Raw genomic sequence first — 18,000 nt, forward strand, 5'->3', positions numbered from 1 at the left:
TATATTGTGCTCTACAGATCAGAAGCTGTCCAAAAGTACCTTATAGCTAACGATGCAGTTTTGAAGAGTAGTCACTGTAATATATGTAACACAACAGTCAATTTGTACACAGCAAGCTCCCAGCATTGTGGTGATGTCCAGATAATCTGGTCTTTTGTGATGTCAGTTGAGGAATAAATCTTGGTAACAGCCCCTCTCTGTCTTCAAATTGCTGTAATAAGATTTTTTACAGCCACCTGAACGCAGGTGTAGCCTCCCATTGGTGGGGATATATCTAACAGTACGGCTCTCCTTTCATAGTGTACTGGAGAGTCAGTATGGATTTTGATCGTTGCTGTAATTCTGTAGTGAGACTTGAACCCACAACCTTTTGACTCAGCAGGACACAAAAATGCGAAGCAACTGTCATGAGTCATACGCGGTTAGGCTGCTGTCAAAATGAGAACCAAACCTTGCATCTCATTCCCCAGAATTGTCTATCAGTGTTCATCAAACAATGGACAGAAATTCTCCACTGATCAAAAACAAAGGTATACAAATAAGGATCCAATAAAAACAGATGAAAAATTGATGGGCTTTGAAGAATATTCACTGAATGTGCTCAGCTGGGATTCCAATCGTTTCCCCAGTTTATTTAACGTTTACACATGTTTCCAGCCAAGAACAAGTCAAACAATTTCCCAAGTAAGCATATCAATTATAATTAAATATTTGATGTGAAAGCACCGGGAACTTTGTGTCAATTTTTTTTCCTGACTGGTGTGAAGCTGATTTTTAAACCTGTTCAAGATAACCCCTCTCAATCTGATGGATGCAGGCTTTCCACATTTCAGAGATCGATCATGTCAACCATTCCCCCGGGCTTTCCCAGTGTACAGCCACCAACTGAACAGAGCAATCTGCCAGATCTCAAGCAAAAGAGGAACTTTGTGATAACAGAGCCCTAAAAGTGAGATTTCAGGAGTCCGTCGTCTGAGACAAAAGGTAGGAAAGTGGACCAGCACAAAAAAAAAGCTTACCTTTGTAAAGCACTTTTTTATGGCCATCGTGTTCCCCAGCCATTAAATTGAGTTACAAGTATATTCACTGCTGTTAGGCAGATTGAGCAGGTCAGTAATTCTCAGGAGGGACTTGCAGAAGAAGAAACAGGGAAATGGGCCATTTGGCCCAACCTCTCTATACTGGTGTCCACAATCAGCAAGAACATATCCATGACTTCTTCACTTCATCTTCAGCTGCCTGAGGAAAAAGATGTTCGAGGCTAACAACATCAAATTGGACACCAAGATCGTAGTATACAGAGCTGTGATGGTTCCCACTGTCCTGTACGGACCGTCTACAGCAGAAACCACCAGGTGCTGGGGCAGTACCACCAGTGCTGCCTGCACAAGCTCTTGTGAATCTGCTGGGAAGAAAGACCAGTGTCCTTGACAAGGTCAACATCCCCAGCATCGAGGCACTGACCCCCCCCCCCCCCACTTGATCGGCTGCGATGGGCTAGGCACGTCTTCCCCACGACCGACACGAGACTCCCCAAGCAGGTGCTACACCCTCATCTCCAAAACCGCAGGCAAGCCCCAGCTGGACAGAGGAAGTACTTCAGTGGGATACCCTCAAGGCCTCACTGGGGAAGTGCAGCATTCCCACTGACACCTGGGAATCTTTGGCCTACGACAGTCCAAAATGGAGGAGGAGCATCGGGGAAGGTGTCAAGCACCTTGAGATGTGCCATCAGGAACAAATCAAAGCCAGTGCGCTGCCACACCAACGTCCCACCCACTTCCTTCCCACAACCACCCACTTCCCCACATGCAGCAGAGCCTGCAGAAGCCACATCAGTCTGTATGGCCACCTACAGACTCACTCTGAGAGCGGAAGAGAATCATCATTATCTGCGAGGGACTGCCAATGAATGATGATGGTGATGACTCCACCCTATCTGTATGAATTTCCTATACTTTGTAAGCCTATCTTTGATTTGTTTCTCACTGCAGCCTGGGTCCCACAAACTGAATGAGAAGCTGCGGATGTTGGAGCTCACTGCTTTCACAAAACATTGTTTGTCCTTCTGTGGGTAACTCTACGGTAAAAAATGGTGTTAGCTTGGTGAAACAACAAAACAGCAGAAGCAGCAATTGATGGATGGAGCTAACCATTGCCACAACCAATGAATTAAATCGAAACTGTATGGTCCTGCCGCATCCAGTTGTGCATAGTGGGCAATTAAATAGCTTACTGGCGGAGGAGGAGACTCCGCAAATATCTCCAATTTCGACGATATCGCTGTTCCTTCAGTGTTATTGAGTCAAAACGCTGGAAGTCCCTCCCTTGTGTGTACACCAAATGTGTTCTGTGAAGAAGGCCGCTCACCATCATGTCCACCAGGGCTATTACGGCTGGGTAATGCATGCTACAGGGCTGTTAGGGATGGGTAATGCATGGTCCAGGGCTGTTAGGGATGGGTAATTCATGGTCCAGGGCTGTTAGGGATGGGTAATGCATGCTCCAGGGCTGTTAGGGATGGGTAATTCATGGTCCAGGGCTGTTAGAGATGGGTAGTTCATGCTCCAGGGCTGTTAGAGATGGGTAGTTCATGCTCCAGGGCTGTTAGGGATGGGTAATTCATGCTCCAGGGCTGTTAGGGCTGGGTAATTCATGCTCCAGGGCTGTTAGGGCTGGGTAATGCATGGTCCAGGGCTGTTAGGGATGGGTAATTCGTGCTCACCCAGTCAGTGATGCCCACATCCCATCAATGTATTTTTTTTATGAGAAAGGTGTTTTGGAAATGCTGGGAATCAGGTGATCTGTTTTTCAGATGCTAGCTAGCCCTTTCTTTACTGAACAGCATCAGGCCTGAGAAGAGCGACTCTAAAGTAGTGAGGCTTCGTCTTAAAGCTGGGGTTTGATGACTTGCTGTTTATAGTTGATGAGGAGAATGTATTTTAAAGGGGGAAAAGAATCAAGGCTGTTTGTAAAGAGCTGGGGAGTGAGACTAATTGGAATGGTTTTTATAAAAAGCTGGCAAAGACATGATGGACCCAATGGCCTCCTCTTCTACTGTATGATTCTATGAAGTAAGTATTCCAACATAAACTGAGTTAGTTTAGCTCTGCAATGCTGCGAGGGGTCCTATTTTTATTGGGAAGATAACAGGAGATGGGCACCAGTCTGTAGCGGCTGAAGAACAAACGAAAAGCCCTGATAGCAGCCACCTCACCAAAGAGCTGGTGCATTAAAAATGAAGACATCCTTCAGACGGGTGAAACCCTGCATCATCTTGGTGCAGTGTCCATCCTGCTGTGATCTCATCAATTGTCACACACTGCACAAAGAGAGCAACTTCAAAACAAAAAGAAACTGCAGGCATGAAATAAAATTGGAAATTACTCCATCGGTGCTTGCTTGCATCTATCAGTAACTGGAAACAGATGACAGATTCATGCACAGAGACGTCAGGGACTCGAGAGATAAATGAGCCCCATCATGGAACTGAAGATCATGGGGAAGGGCTGAATTTCCCAATGCTCTGCTCTCCTCCCCGTTCCCTCAAATTCCATCCTTGGGGCTTCCAAATTCATCAAGTGCCTCTCCACCCTCTTAACTGCGTGCAACTGGCCATCTAAGGTCAATAAAGGATACATTTGCAGAATTTTCTATTTGGCTTTCACTCCCGATCCCAACGATGCTCATTTATTTCACACCCCTGATGTCAATGGGTGATTGTCAGCCGTCTCAGCCTTTGCTGTAGCTGTTGAATGGACCTGACTGAACATGTGCCCAAACATCTCTTATCTTAACTCCCTCTTCGCATGAAAGGGTTCTCACAGAAAGTCTATACCTGATATGTGAACTGGAATTATTTCTTCATAAACGCAACCGCGATGGCTCTAGAATCGTTCGAACAGACGTACCGCCTGAGGGGGGGGGGGGAGGGTCACAATACCAAATATGAGCTTTGCCTGCCTCACAAACTGTGCAGTGTTATAAAAAGCGTTGTGCAGTGTTTACACATGGAAGTGACAGGCAGAGAGAATAAAATCTGTCATCCATGGGAAGTATTTTAACTAAAGTCACTCGCAATCCTATCATTCCAATGTAAAGCGGAAAGGAAGGAATAAAAACATAAGTAAGATTTACTCAGCAGGACTCGTTCCTGACTAAATCGCCTTTTGTAGGTTTGTTTGCAATTCTCTCACTGATCACTCATGGGTTGGTATTGCCAAGGATACATATTTCTCCTTGATTTCTTCTTAATCTGCCCATCAGGTTGCAAGGGTTCCTCTGGCTTGCTATATAGGATTCAGCAGCATTTGTACATTATTAGGTGTCGCTGACTCAGCACCCCATTCAACCTCTGGCTATACTCCACAGTACACGCAAGCTTCAGATAAAAACAAAAGGATTTCAGAGCATCCCATAAGCGCTTTTGCTAGCCTTTCACATCGTTTTCTTAATTAAAAAGAAAGTGAAAGGTGAGTGTATTTGTATAACCCCTTTCACCATCCCAGGGTGCCTCCGAATACTTTTGCAATCGATGAAATACTTCTGAAATTAAATTGCTGTTGTAATATCAGCAATCAAATGGCTGATTTATGCACAGCCAGCTCCCACAAGCAACAATGCTAATGATGGCCAGATAATTATTTTTAGTGGAACGGGATGTACAATAGCCTGTCGCCATGGGAATAACTGCACGTCACTTCTTCAATACTGTGTCATGTGATCTTTTCTGCCCATCTGAAAGGGCAGAACAGGGCCCCACTTCAACATTTTCTCTGAAAGACAGTACATCCCAGAGTGTGGCCCTCCCCTCAGCACCACAACAAAGTGTAATCCTAGACTTCCTATGTGTTACACGTAGTTTGTAAACGTAGCCCCAAGTCGATAATCAGTGCTGTCACAGTTCCTGCTTTTGAATGGATGCAACTTGGCAAACTTCAGGTTGTATACATCTCTGTTGTCCCAGTAATAGAACTGGACATGTTTTCAAGTTTCAAGACAATGCATATTCCAGTTTAAGCCCATTGAAGGGATCAATAGAAAGTCTTGTGGACGTCATTGAAATGAAGGTCTGTGAAATATTTATATCCTGTCTCTAAATGTCATTTAATAAATATTGCATTATATATCATTATTTTCTTTCGATTTATAATTTATTAAAGCTCTTGCGTATACTGTGCACTTCCTGAATATGTTACTTGCCCACACAGCTTTGTTATAAACACCCCATTATTAAAAAGCACTGTGCGTACTGACCCACCATGAATTACACAGGAGATCAGTGGAGTGGTAGCAGAGTGCTACTGTTAATGTCAAGAGATGTGTTCAATTCCCACCATTGCTGCTGGGGTGAATTTAAATGCCATTCATTAATAAAACCAGAATAAAATGTTAGTCTCGTTAATAATGACCATGAAACTACCAGCATGTCATAAAACTGCATCTGGTTCTTTGACTCCAGCCAGAGGAGGAAATGTGCTATCCTTACGCAGCGTGGACTCTGTGTGACTGCAAAGGTCGGTGCTTAAATGCCTCAGCAAGCAACTCAGTTCAAGTGCATTAAGGAATGGACAACAAAAGCTGACCTTACCAGCAATGCTCCCATCCCAAACATGAATGAAAAATTCTGCTGTGCAGTATATTAAACAGAGTATTTCTGCTCAGCTGTCGCAGAGGAAGTCAGTGCCACTGATGTTCTCAGTGTGCACCTCGAACTGGGAGCCAGTGCTGACTCCACATGCTCATGCATGGTGCCACAGCTCACACCCCTCCAGTCCCTGCGACTGCATTGGTGCTGTACATTATTGACAGAGACATCACAGATCCTGCAACTGCATTGGTGCTGTACATCACTGGCAGAGATCTCACAGTCCCTGTGACTGCATTGGTGCTGTACATCACTGGCAGAGACATCACAGTCCCTGCGACTGCATTGCTGCTGTACATTACTGGCAGAGATCTCACAGACCCTGCGACTGCATTGGTGCTGTACATTACTGACAGAAACATCACAGACCCTGCGACTGCATTGGTGCTGTACATCACTGACAGAGATCTCACAGTCCTTGCGACTGCATTGGTGCTGTACATTACTGACAGAGACATCACAGGCCCTGCAACCGCATTGGTGCTGTACATCAGTGGCAGAGATCTCACAGTCCCTGTGACTGCATTGGTGCTGTACATCACTGGCAGAGACATAACAGGCCCTGCAACCGCATTGGTGTTGTACATAACTGACAGAGACATCATAGTCCCTGCGACGGCATTGCTGCTGTACATTACTGGCAGAGATCTCACAGGCCTTGCGACTGCATTGGTGCTGTACATTACTGACAGAGACATCACAGTCCTTGCGACTGCATTGGTGCTATACATCACTGGCAGAGATCTCACAGTCCCTGTGACTGCATTGGTGCTGTACATCACTGGCAGAGACATCACAGACCCTGCGACTGCATTGTTGCTGTACATCACTGGCAGAGATCTCACAGTCCCTGCGACTGCATTGGTGCTGTACATTACTGACAGAGACATCACAGTCCCTGCGACTGCATTGGTGCTGTACATCACTGGCAGAGATCTCACAGACCTTGCGACTGCATTGGTGCTATACATCACTGGCAGAGATCTCACAGTCCCTGCGGCTGCATTGGTGCTGTACATTACTGGCAGAGATCTCACAGTCCCTGCGACTGCATTGGTGCTGTACATTATTGACAGAGACATCACAGATCCTGCAACTGCATTGGTGCTGTACATCTCTGGCAGAGATCTCACAGTCCCTGCGACTGCATTGGTGCTGTACATTACTGACAGGGACATCACAGACCTTGTGACTGCATTGATGCTGTACATCACTGGCAGAGATCTGACAGGCCCTGCGACTGCATTGGTGCTGTACATCACTGGCAGAGATCTCACAGTCCCTGCAACTGCATTGGTGCTGTACATTACTGACAGGGACATCACAGGTTATGCGACTGCATTGATGCTGTACATTACTGACAGAGACATCACAGGCCCTGCGACTGCATTGGTGCTGTACATCACTGGCAGAGATCTCACAGTCCCTGCAACCGCATTGGTGCTGTACATTACTGACAGTGACATCACATGCCCTGTGACTGCATTGGTGCTGTACATCACTGACAGAGATCTCACAGGCCCTGTGACTGCATTGGTGCTGTACATCACTGGCAGAGACATCACAAGTTCTGTGACTGCATTGGTGCTGTACATTACTGGCAGAGGTCTCACAGGCCATACAACTGCATTGGTGCTCTGTGTATCCCTTGCAGCTGGGGTGGTCACAAACAGAGCCTGTAATAAAATGTACATAATTCAAATGCTTCCTGTTGTTGTTCGACATTTTTATTTCACAAAAAAAGAAACAAATGTATCCAATTAGAATATCTATATTGTAGATGTAAATTTTCCAGTTCGAATATCCTTGAGTCAAGATAGTTGTTGGCTCTTAATTGAATTGTGAATTAATTTACGTAGCATCAAAGAGACTTTGTAGCTTTAATGGAACATATTTCTATTGTTCTGGATGTAGGTTTGCTTATTGAGCTGGAAGGTTCATTTCCAGACGTTTCATCATCATGCTAGGTAGCATCTTCAGTGGGCCTCCGGGCGAAGCACTATTGATAGTTCCTTTTTTTTATTTATATGTTTGGGTTTCTTTGGGTTGGTGATGTCATTTCCTGTTCTATTTCTATTTCTATTGTTTAGAATGAGAATAACACATTGTGTTTTAAATGGCATAATGACTCTGACCTCATAAATCAGGGCATTATCTGATTAGAGTGAGGATCAGGACAGTATTTTTTAACAAATTTCCATTTCTTCTTGTGCTGTGGACAATGCTGAATTTGTTGCCCCTCTCTCTTCCCCATGAGGAGGTGATAGTAGTCATTCTTCCAGAACTGCTGAGGGCCTTTTTCTCTCAATCATTTTAGGTTGTGATTTCTCGCATTTTCATTCACTGCTGATGAGGGAACAGTGAACGTGTGCTTAGTTCAAAATTGTTTTGTATTTTGGAGGAGAATTTTTAAGCGAGAGTGCTCCCCAGCTGGCAGAAGTCGTAAAGGAGAGAGGTGCTGTTGAGATTGTTTCAGTAGGATGTGAGCAAACACCTTTTATATTTTATTGGAACTACACTGTACCAATGACATGTGGGTGCCAATGAAATGATCCCTTCAGAACACTCGAGCATTCACAGTGATCAATGCACACTGTTGAGTCTTGTAGTTGATAGATTGTAAGATGTCGGACAGTAAGTCTCTAGTTGTGGAGTGTTCTGTTTTTGTATTGATAAAACTGTCCAGTAAATCTACTGGTTAATAGTGACCCCCCAGAATAGTAACAGCAAGGGAATCAGCAATGATAATGTCAGGGAGATGTCTCAGACCAGATGGACGTGAACTGGTACCATTTTGATAGAGAATCCAGATCCTGGCTTATACTGCTTCAGCATTGAAGGAAGTGTGAATGGAGCTGAACATTGCAGCATTATCAGTGAACAGTTCTACTTGTTACTTTGTGACAGAGGAAAGGTAATTGATGAAGCTGTTGTGCCTTTTGGCTATCTGCACATTTTGTTGCAATTGCAAAGCAATCTTAAACCGAAGGAAGAAAATCAATCATTTTGTGCTGGGGTTCTGCTGATCCGGAGTCAGAAATTTACCTCAGGATTTCAGACCAGGTGAACTGGGTTTGCCCAATGACGCCACTTCCCCCAAGTTGAGTGAGTTAAATTTAATTTGGCAACTAAAGATTACCTGGTGAAACTATGGCACAAAGTGTGTTAAAAATAACCAGTGGTAGGACACAATTGCTGCAGTCTCCTCTGCTGACAGACTGGACTCCTGAAAATTACAACAATCTCATCTTGAGTGAAGTTTGAAACTACTAACGATGGAGACAGGCTGTGTATTTGTGTTAGCCTCAGGTCAGGACTTTAACAGCTGATATAGAATGACCAAGTTCTGTTTAAAATTTAACATTCTGACTTGATCATACAGCTAGACCATTAAGAGGTGTTTGACAAGAAACACACAATTGCACACAGTTGACTTCTGGAAGCCTGGAACATTCTTGCTCCAGAAAGTTGTTGAGGCTAAGTCAATGAAAAGTTTCAAGATGGAGCTTGCTCAAATACCATGTACACAAAGCAGGTAAAAGAAATTAACATAGACAATCCATTTGGGAAGGAACGGTGGCTCAGTGGGAAGCACTGCTGGCTCACAGCACTAGTGACCCGGGTTCAATTCCAGTCTAGGCTGGCTGTCTGTGTGGAGTTTGTACTTTCTCCCTGTGTCTGCATGGGTTTCCCCTGAGGACTCTGGTTTCCTCCCACAGCCCAACAATGTGAAGGTTAGGTGGAATGACCATGCTAACTTGCTAAATTTCCAGGGATGGGCAGGTTAGGTAGGTTGGCGATGATAAATTGCCCAGTATGTCAAGGGATGTGCAGTTTGGGTGGATTAGCCATGGGAAATGCAGGGTTACAGGGATGGGGTTGCTATGGACTTGATGGACCAAACGACCTGCGTCCACACTACAGGGATTCTATGATTTAAAAGATGCAGCAGGCTTGAAGCTCTTCCTCTTAGTTTGATGCTCAAGAAACCATGAGGACGCAAACAAAGGAAAAGTCCTGCTGTCTTTCTAACTGATGGTGATCTGTGATACTTTTTGCTTCCCATGATGCTCCCTCTCTTTCTGGATAAGAAACTGATGTTCCCTAAAGTCTAGGAGATGTAGGGGGAAATACCATACCAGCTACCTTGTTAGAATAGAATTAATAGGCAGAAGGGCCTTTCTTCTCTATATTTTCTTAATATTTTAAAATGAGAATTAGGGTTGCAGCACAGGGTTCAGAATCTTTCCATAAAGTGTAATTTCTGTACAATTGTTTCACCTGGTTATCCTGCTTATTTTAAATGGTTTCTTGCTGCATGCGTCACAATAGCGAAAAGGTTTCGTAACCAATGAGGTATTAGCAGAAATGTGGTTGGCGCAGTGAGCATGGAGTTGCATTCTGACACCAAGGCACACTTTGTTATTCCAAATTTGTTGAAACTATTTTTAATCAATCAGGCACACTATGACACATAGGAAAGGTGTTGTGAAACTTAAAAGGGTTCAGAAAAGATTTAACAAGATGTTGCCAGGGTTGAAGGGTTTGAACCATAGGGAGAGCCTGAATAGGCTGGAGTTATTTTCTCTAGAGCATCGGAGACTGAGGGGTGACTTTATAGATGTTTATAAAATCATGAGGGGCATGGATAGGGAGAATAGACAAGACCTTTTTTTCCCAGGGTAGGGGAGTCCAAAACTAAAGATCATAGTTTAGGGTGAGAGGGGAAAGATATAAAAGGGACCTCAGGAACACCCTTTCACACTCAGGGTGTATGGAATGAGTTGCCAGAGCAAGTGGTGGAGGGTGGTACAGTTGCAACATTTAAAAGGCATCTGGATGGGTATATGAATAGGAAGGATTTGGAGGGATATGGGCCGAGTGCTGGCAAATGGGACTAGATTAATTTAGCATATCTGGCCGACATGTACGAGTTGGACCGAAGGGTCTGTTTCTGTGCTGTATATCTCTTCGACTCTATATCCATGTCAGGCGGGACTTGAAACTGACTCTTCTGGGAGTCTCTTTTTTAGGGTGAATCGAGTCAAAGAGGTTGGCGCTGGAAAAGCGCAGCACATCAGGCTGCATTCGCAGAGCAAGAGAGTCAATGTTTCAGGCTTAAACCCTTCATCAGGAAGCTCGAAAAGTTGACTCTCCTGCTTCTCGAATGCTGCCTGACCTGCTGTGCTTTTCCAGCACTAACCTTTTTGACTCTGACTCTCCAGCACTTGCAGTCTTCACTCTCTCTTCGGGTTGAGCAGCTTCCAGTTAAGGCAGTCCTGTGTTGTTTCACTCAGGACGCTCCTTGCACATTCGCAATGAGACAATTATTCATTATTCTGTAAGACCGAGGCAATGAGCCAACCACATTCATCATTCTTTCAGGCTCATCAGGGGAGCCAAGACTTGTTTCCACAATGTGGAGCCAATAAAGCCTTGGATTAGTGACCATTCAAGATGGCTGGCTGACTGGACTGGCATTTAATGGAGGCATACAATCTGCTACCTGTGATTCATGGCCAAATCACTGCAGTTTATTGTCGGGAATAGACTGGCAGCTCTACCTGCAAAGGGGTGTTGTGTGGCTTCACTGAGAATGAGCTGTCATATCTATTGACAAAGAAACTCCTTTGGGGGACAGGCTGTTCATTGTCTCTTTGTAAATGTGAATGAAGAAAGGTTAATCCAATTCAATGAGAAGCCGCCTTCTGACGGTTTGGAAATGGGAAAATCTCCATTGGAAAACAAGTTGCCATTGTTTCACCTTCAGTGAGAGAACAGGAAGGAAAGAGTTTCTTCATCCAGCTGAAGGTAGCAATCTGTCACCCTGAACAGCCCCCGTTGGAAGAGAGTGTGTCACATCTAACTGAAATGTGGTGGGCTCCACTTTCTCTGTATCCCAACCGACACAGCCCCACTGTCACTGAGTCTCCTGAAAACTGTGCTTCGCCTTGCCATTCCACATGTGCTATACAATCACACCAAGTGTCAGGTGTTCACAGTGGCTCAGTTGGTAACACTCTTACCTCTTATCCAGAAGATTATTGGTTCAAATCCAGTGACTTTGCCAGATGCCTAGGCTGTGATTTCAGTGCAGTGCACAGGCAGCATTTCTCTGTCAGACATACCACCTGTCAGATGATATTAAACCATGGCCTCGCCTTTCCTGTTAGGTAGATATGAAGGATCCTCTGGCACATATTAAACAAAGAACCAGGTGAGTTCTCCCTTGAGATATGGTGCAAAATAAATACCTCGCTCAAACCAAATATTAACCAATTTCACCCTGCTCTTTCTTTGTGCAGTAATGCCTGTCATCTTTCTACTTTACAACCTAACTTCAAAATAATTGCACTGACTGTGAAATGCTCTCTTGAGTTGGAAATGGTGTAAAATGAATGGAAGTCCTTTTTCTGCATGGCGCATCTTTACCAGGGCAGGGTCTCCAGGCAGCAGTCAGGAGCTAGAGCATTTAACAGTGAGGACAACAGCCCCACTCCCTACCTAAGGTGGGAGAAGTGACAAAGGCCCTTGCTGAAGTTGGATGATAGATTCTTATAAATAAATAAGTAATGGCCAAGCACTCTGGATTTCACTGAGATTCGGAATCATCTGGGTTTGCTTAATCACTTGTAAATCACGGGGAGGTGGTGGCCCAGCAGTATTATCGCTAAATCTGGTAATGTTCTGGGGACTTGGTTTAAAACCCTGCCGTGGTGGAATTTGAATTAGGATGATCATGAATCCATTGGTGGAAAAGCCTATCTGGTTCATTCCTGTCCTTTAGGGAAGGAATCTGCCATGCTTACTTGGTCTGGCCAACACGTGAATTGAGACAGATGGCAACGTGGGGCTTAATTGGGGGATTAGGGATGGGCAATAAATACTTACTTAGCCAGTGATGCTCAGATTCTGTGAACAATTTTTAAAAAATTGACGGGTTATTGCTGTAGCAACAATAACAACTATAAAGAGGTGACTGCTTATGAGTATACATGTCCAAGTACATTGTTTTACCCCATCCAAAGTGCACTTCCTATTCTGTGAGACTTCATCAGTGTTGTGCGGAACAAGGTTAGAATCTGAGTGCGGTTTGGGGAAGAATGTCAGATCTGCTGGTTTTTATTTTAGGAGAAGCAGCCCGAGGCTCCCAATAATTCTTCAAGTTCCATTGATTTCTCTGGAATACTTGTTGTTTAAATTGCGAACTTTCAACAAAATCTGCCGGAAAGCTGAATAAATCTTATCAGATGCCTCTCTGACAGCACGGGGCAGTCAGACATTGAGAACAGGCGTGTGGGAAGTACGCCTTCCTTTACTTTAAATGAAAGCAAAGTACTGCAGTTGCAAGCAACCTAAACCAAACACAGAGGATGCTGCAGAAACTCAGCGGGTCTGGCAGCTAGTGTGGAGATAGAAAAACAGAGTTAATATTTCAAGTACAGTAATGGCTTGTCATAGAAAATCTACAGCGTGGAAGTAGGCTATTCGGCTCATCGAATACGCACCAACCCACTGAAAAACATTCCACCCAGACCCACCTCCCCAGCATTTCCCATAGCTAATCCACTTAGCCTACACATCATTGGACTGTGGGAGGAAACCCACACAGACACAGAGAGAACATGCAAATGTCACACAGATAGTAGCCCAAGCATAGAATTGAACCTGGGTCCCTGCTACTGTGAGGTAGCAGTGTTACCTACTGAGCTACTGTACCACCCTTCAGAACTTCCTCAGAACTGCCTGGGTCAACCTCCACTTTACCTTCGAGCAGAGACTGCATGATAACTTTCTGGCTCTGATCAAATGACTGAAATACTCTCATCTTCCTTTCAAAATATCATTTTTTAGAGTTCTTCTTGCTCTTGTGATTGCAAGCACGTCTCCATTTGTCTTATGATTAGGATACAGAGCACATGTCCGAGCACCCACATTTCAGAGCTCCATTGTCTTCCACAGATCTTTCACTTATTGTTCACATTTCTGAGGGAGACTGCAAAATGAATAGAATGTAGCATACTAAACTATTCTTTTGCCTTGTTACAAGCTTGTTAACATATTCATCTTCACAAATTAACTTCTGGCCATCTGTATCCTCCTGTCAGCTTCTCTATTACCAGTGCCATCTTCTGTTGTCATTTGTCCGAAATAGGCAAACATGGCAAGATCCCCTTGAACCTTCACCCTGATTCCAATGCATTCTTTCAAACAATCATACACATTAGTGCACAGATTTGTTCGATTCATGATGGGTCTACCAGTAAAAGTGACCATGATGCAAAAATAGATAGTTGAAGGACTGAGCTATTTGAATGTTTAAAATTTACTGCTGTAAAAGGGTTTGGCAAAATCAACAGGTTTTTTTAACCATTGAAGGAAACAAGCTTTTTTTTTACACAGAGAATGGTTCATGTGTGAAATTAACTTCCAGAGGAATTGGTGGATGTGGGTACACTTGCAGTGTTTAAAAGACATTTGGATATGTACATGAATAAGAAATATTTGAAGGGATATGGGCCAAGCAGGTGGGACTAATTTAGTTTGGGATTATAGGTCGGCATGGACTGGTTGGACCAAATGTAAAAACAATGACTGCAGATGCTGGAAACCAGATTCTGGATCAGTGGTGCTGGAAGAGCACAGCAGTTCAGGCAGCATCCAACGAGCAGCGAAATCGACGTCGATTTCGCTGCTCGTTGGATGCTGCCTGAACTGGTTAGACCAAAGGGTCATTTTCCGTGCTGTATAACTCTATGAATCAGGGGAGAGCTGCAGATGCTCCTGATTCTTTCTGTTACCCATGGTTCAGGAATTGTTTACCAGTTTCTGATCGGCAGGAATGATAGGGGAAGTGTGTTTGTGAGGGTTCCAATCGTCTACAGGCCCAGACAACTGAATGGCAGATATTGAGTCAGATCTTAGCATGACAATTGGAGAATTCAAATGCAGTGGATTTGTTTGTAAAATTCAAATGTCGAAGACCTTTTCCAACCCTTGTTGGTGGTTGATTTTATATGGATAATGTTTATGAGAGATTGATACACATGCTTTATTTCAACCTTAATGAAATCCAAAGAAAAAGATCACAGTGAGAAAGTAAATTCCAGTGGACTCTCAAGAATTCATATCAATTCACTAAGATTAACTATTTTCATTACTTTATGAATTGTATACATTTACACTGAAACTGAATCATTAACATTTCCAGGATTATACTTTGGTTTGGAAATTTTAGGAATTGATCCCTGAGAAACTAGGGGAAGGCTATTTTGCTTCCAGAGGTAGTAAGGGGGCTGATGAGAAGGGCATTTAATTTACGTGTGGTGGTAGCATATCCAACTCTCCACTTTTCCATTTCTACCATTATTAGGTTCTAGGCAGAAAGGCACATGCATGGTCAGCCTTTCCACCCCTGCACCAGCTGAAGATCTTAAGTGGCCAACTAAGAACGACTTAAAGGTGTCCCACTGCCACTGGGATAAACCCCCACTCCTTTGTGTCCCAAGTCCTCTGTGATCCAGCAGTTCTGGGTTGCTCTTCTGCCAGCAGCCACAGCTTTTCCCAGGGCGCTGTTGAGTGGATGAGTTGCTGACCTCTGATTGGGGTCTTGATTGCAGGGGCAGACTTGCTGGTGGCTTCAACACTGCCTGATTGGTGAATAATTCACGGGGTCTTCATTGGAAGAGACAACGTGGAACTGTAGCTGGCTTTCCAGCTGGCAGGAGAGATCGCCCAACACTTCAATATGATTCTACCCAAGAAATTAGCTTTACATGTGATATATGAATAATTATGGTATTTTTAGACCAAAAATCAAACTGTGATGTCAATGTTTGCATGAGTATATATGGTGACAAAATCCAGAGTAAAATGTTAGTATCTACAGCAGTGACCAGCTGCTTCTCAAAAATGTTGGGGTTATGCTTGGAATCTAATATGTGATGTGCAGGAGTTCCCTGGGGTCATGTTCTGGGAGTCCCTTCTTTATTATGGTAGGAACTCCCCCCATTAATTTTGCTGTATGAGAAGCATTGGTGTAAACTCACTTTTTTTTTGGACCAATTCCTTTTGATGGAATTGATTCTTCCAGGTGCTGATAACGTTCCCCTTTCTTTCCCTGCAGCTCCTCCAAGGTTCATGAAAGTTCCCAGTGACCAGATTGGCGTTTCAGGAGGAGTGGCGTCATTTGTCTGTCAGGCGACTGGATCCCCCAAGCCTCGAGTTACATGGAACAAAAAAGGAAAGCGAGTGAGCTCCCAGCGATTTGAGGTATAATTTCTGTTCTGTTTTAGTGGTTGGTTCCTGGCACTCTGGGTGTGAAGCAATGAATAATGACGGCAGGATGTAATTGAAGGCCAAGAATATAATCTTTCAGCTCAAATACCAAGTTTCAAATCCACCTAATTAGGCAGCCTACTGATGGTTGTGTTAATTATATTGTTAGGGTATTGTTTGAATTATCTAGACCACTTGTAAAGAGAGACTACTGGGACACTGAGGTAGTCGATGGAAGACGCAGAAATGTAATGCTGCATTCTGTAAATAAACCTATTATCAAGAAGCAGTTTTGCATCTATATCCAATTAACAATACCTTCTGTTGTTGATCACGTGCTGAAGATAACTAACCTGAGGTCGAGACACCAGCATTTGATATTAAGGACAGAATCTCAACAGCATTAACTACTAAATTCATATAGCCCCTTTAACATAATGTGTGCTTCATAGGACACTGGAGAACTGTAATCAAGGCATGACACCCAGTCACAAAAGAATTATTTGGCAGATGATCAAGCATCTTGTCAACAAGGTAGGTTTTAAGGAATTCATTTGAGGAGCAAAACTCAGTCGAGAGGTGGGAGGGAATTCCAGATCTTGGACCTAAGCACCTGAAAGTCAGGCGACCAATGGTGTTTTCATTGCTATCAGTAAACTCCGCTCATCCTGCAAAAGAATATTCAGACATTGGTTTACCTCTAGTTCCTTAACGTAGAAGAAAATTTAAAGGATGCATAATCCTTCACCATGTTCTGTCCCAACCCAAGAACATAGATCCAAACATATTCCCTGTCTCTTTGAAACCTGATAATTTTTTACATTCTCATACCAGATCTTCTCAATATTAGACCATGGCTTCACCAGTGGGAAGGTATCAGAGGGGTGGTGAGTGCCTGAAATGCGCTGCCAGAGGAGGTAGTGGAAGCGTACACAATAGCAGCATTCAAGAAGCACCTGGACGAATACATGAATAGGAAGGAATAGAGGGCTATGGATCCTGTCAGTGAAGACAGTTTTAGTATGGAAGGGCAAAATGTGTCAGGGCAGGCTTGGAGGGCTGAAGGGCCTGTTCCTGTGCTGTGTTGTTCTTTGTTTGTTCTAAGAGTCTCTGGGATGGCTCCCATGGCAACAGCGGACTTAACTTGCTATTAATGAGGTGCCTATTATTAGAATTGCGGAGGAGATTTGTTTTGGCTGGTTTCCACAGAAGTGAAAAAGATTTGTGGAAAGAAAAACACCAAAATGTGCTTTGAGAGTGAAGGGAATGTGGAGCTTTATTGTTCTGTTGCCCTGTGTCACCGAGGTGTTGATGAATCTCAGTATTTTAGTTTGACAGTAATATTAGTTTTGGGTTCTGTTTGGTCTAAGGCTTGACTTCTAGTCTTTCTCTTCCAGAGATTATAACTAAATATAGTCCTAACTTTAATGTGGATCAAAACTGCACTTTCATAGTGCACATAATCTTGAAGCCATCTTAGGTGCTTCAGACTCCATGCAGTAATCCATTTTCAATAAATGTGAGAACTAAGATCCCACAGGAAACCAGGTGTAGCCAATGAGGACAGAGTGCTAGGTTATTGGCCTCTTTCTCTTCTGTAATTTCTGTGACCTCTTTAACTTGTTTAGGTAATTGAGTTTGATGATGGTGCTGGAGCGGTCTTGAGGATACAGCCCTTGAGGACTCCCCGGGATGAAGCTGTCTATGAGTGCCAAGCAACCAACACGCTTGACGATGTAACTGTGACGGCTAAACTCACCGTACTACGAGGTAAGGATTGTTTCTGTACCTCATATTAATTCATTACTATCAGCAATGTCAATTGTCAGCAAAATATTAAATGGTAGGTGGCTAAGATAAACCCAAACTGTTTATGTTAGGATCTAAAACCGTGAATTATATACTTAAATTACTATGTGTTTGTTAATATTAATCATGTTTGCTATAATGCTCATTGTGTTAATCCTAATTGCATTTATAATATTTATAAACAAGTGGATACTTTTGGGGAAATTGGGAATAAAATGATTATTTCAAGGTCAGCTTGCTATGTTGCTTAAACTTTTGGGACTGTG

General features: G+C 43.6%; 1 protein-coding gene across 1 annotated transcript; it reads left to right on the top strand.

Annotated features, from left to right (window-relative positions):
• The first annotated feature begins 15,694 nt into the window (after positions 1 to 15,694).
• On the top strand, positions 15,695 to 17,969 carry LOC122565081 (receptor-type tyrosine-protein phosphatase S-like). Its single transcript, XM_043720716.1, has 2 exons — positions 15,695 to 15,919; positions 17,554 to 17,969. Exons 1-2 carry the CDS (start codon positions 15,722 to 15,724, stop codon positions 17,722 to 17,724), a joined length of 369 nt encoding a protein of 122 aa, XP_043576651.1. The 5' UTR covers positions 15,695 to 15,721; the 3' UTR covers positions 17,725 to 17,969.
• Positions 17,970 to 18,000: the final 31 nt, after the last annotated feature.

This window comes from Chiloscyllium plagiosum, chromosome 31 (genome assembly GCF_004010195.1).
Source record: "Chiloscyllium plagiosum isolate BGI_BamShark_2017 chromosome 31, ASM401019v2, whole genome shotgun sequence".
NCBI lineage: Eukaryota > Metazoa > Chordata > Chondrichthyes > Orectolobiformes > Hemiscylliidae > Chiloscyllium > Chiloscyllium plagiosum.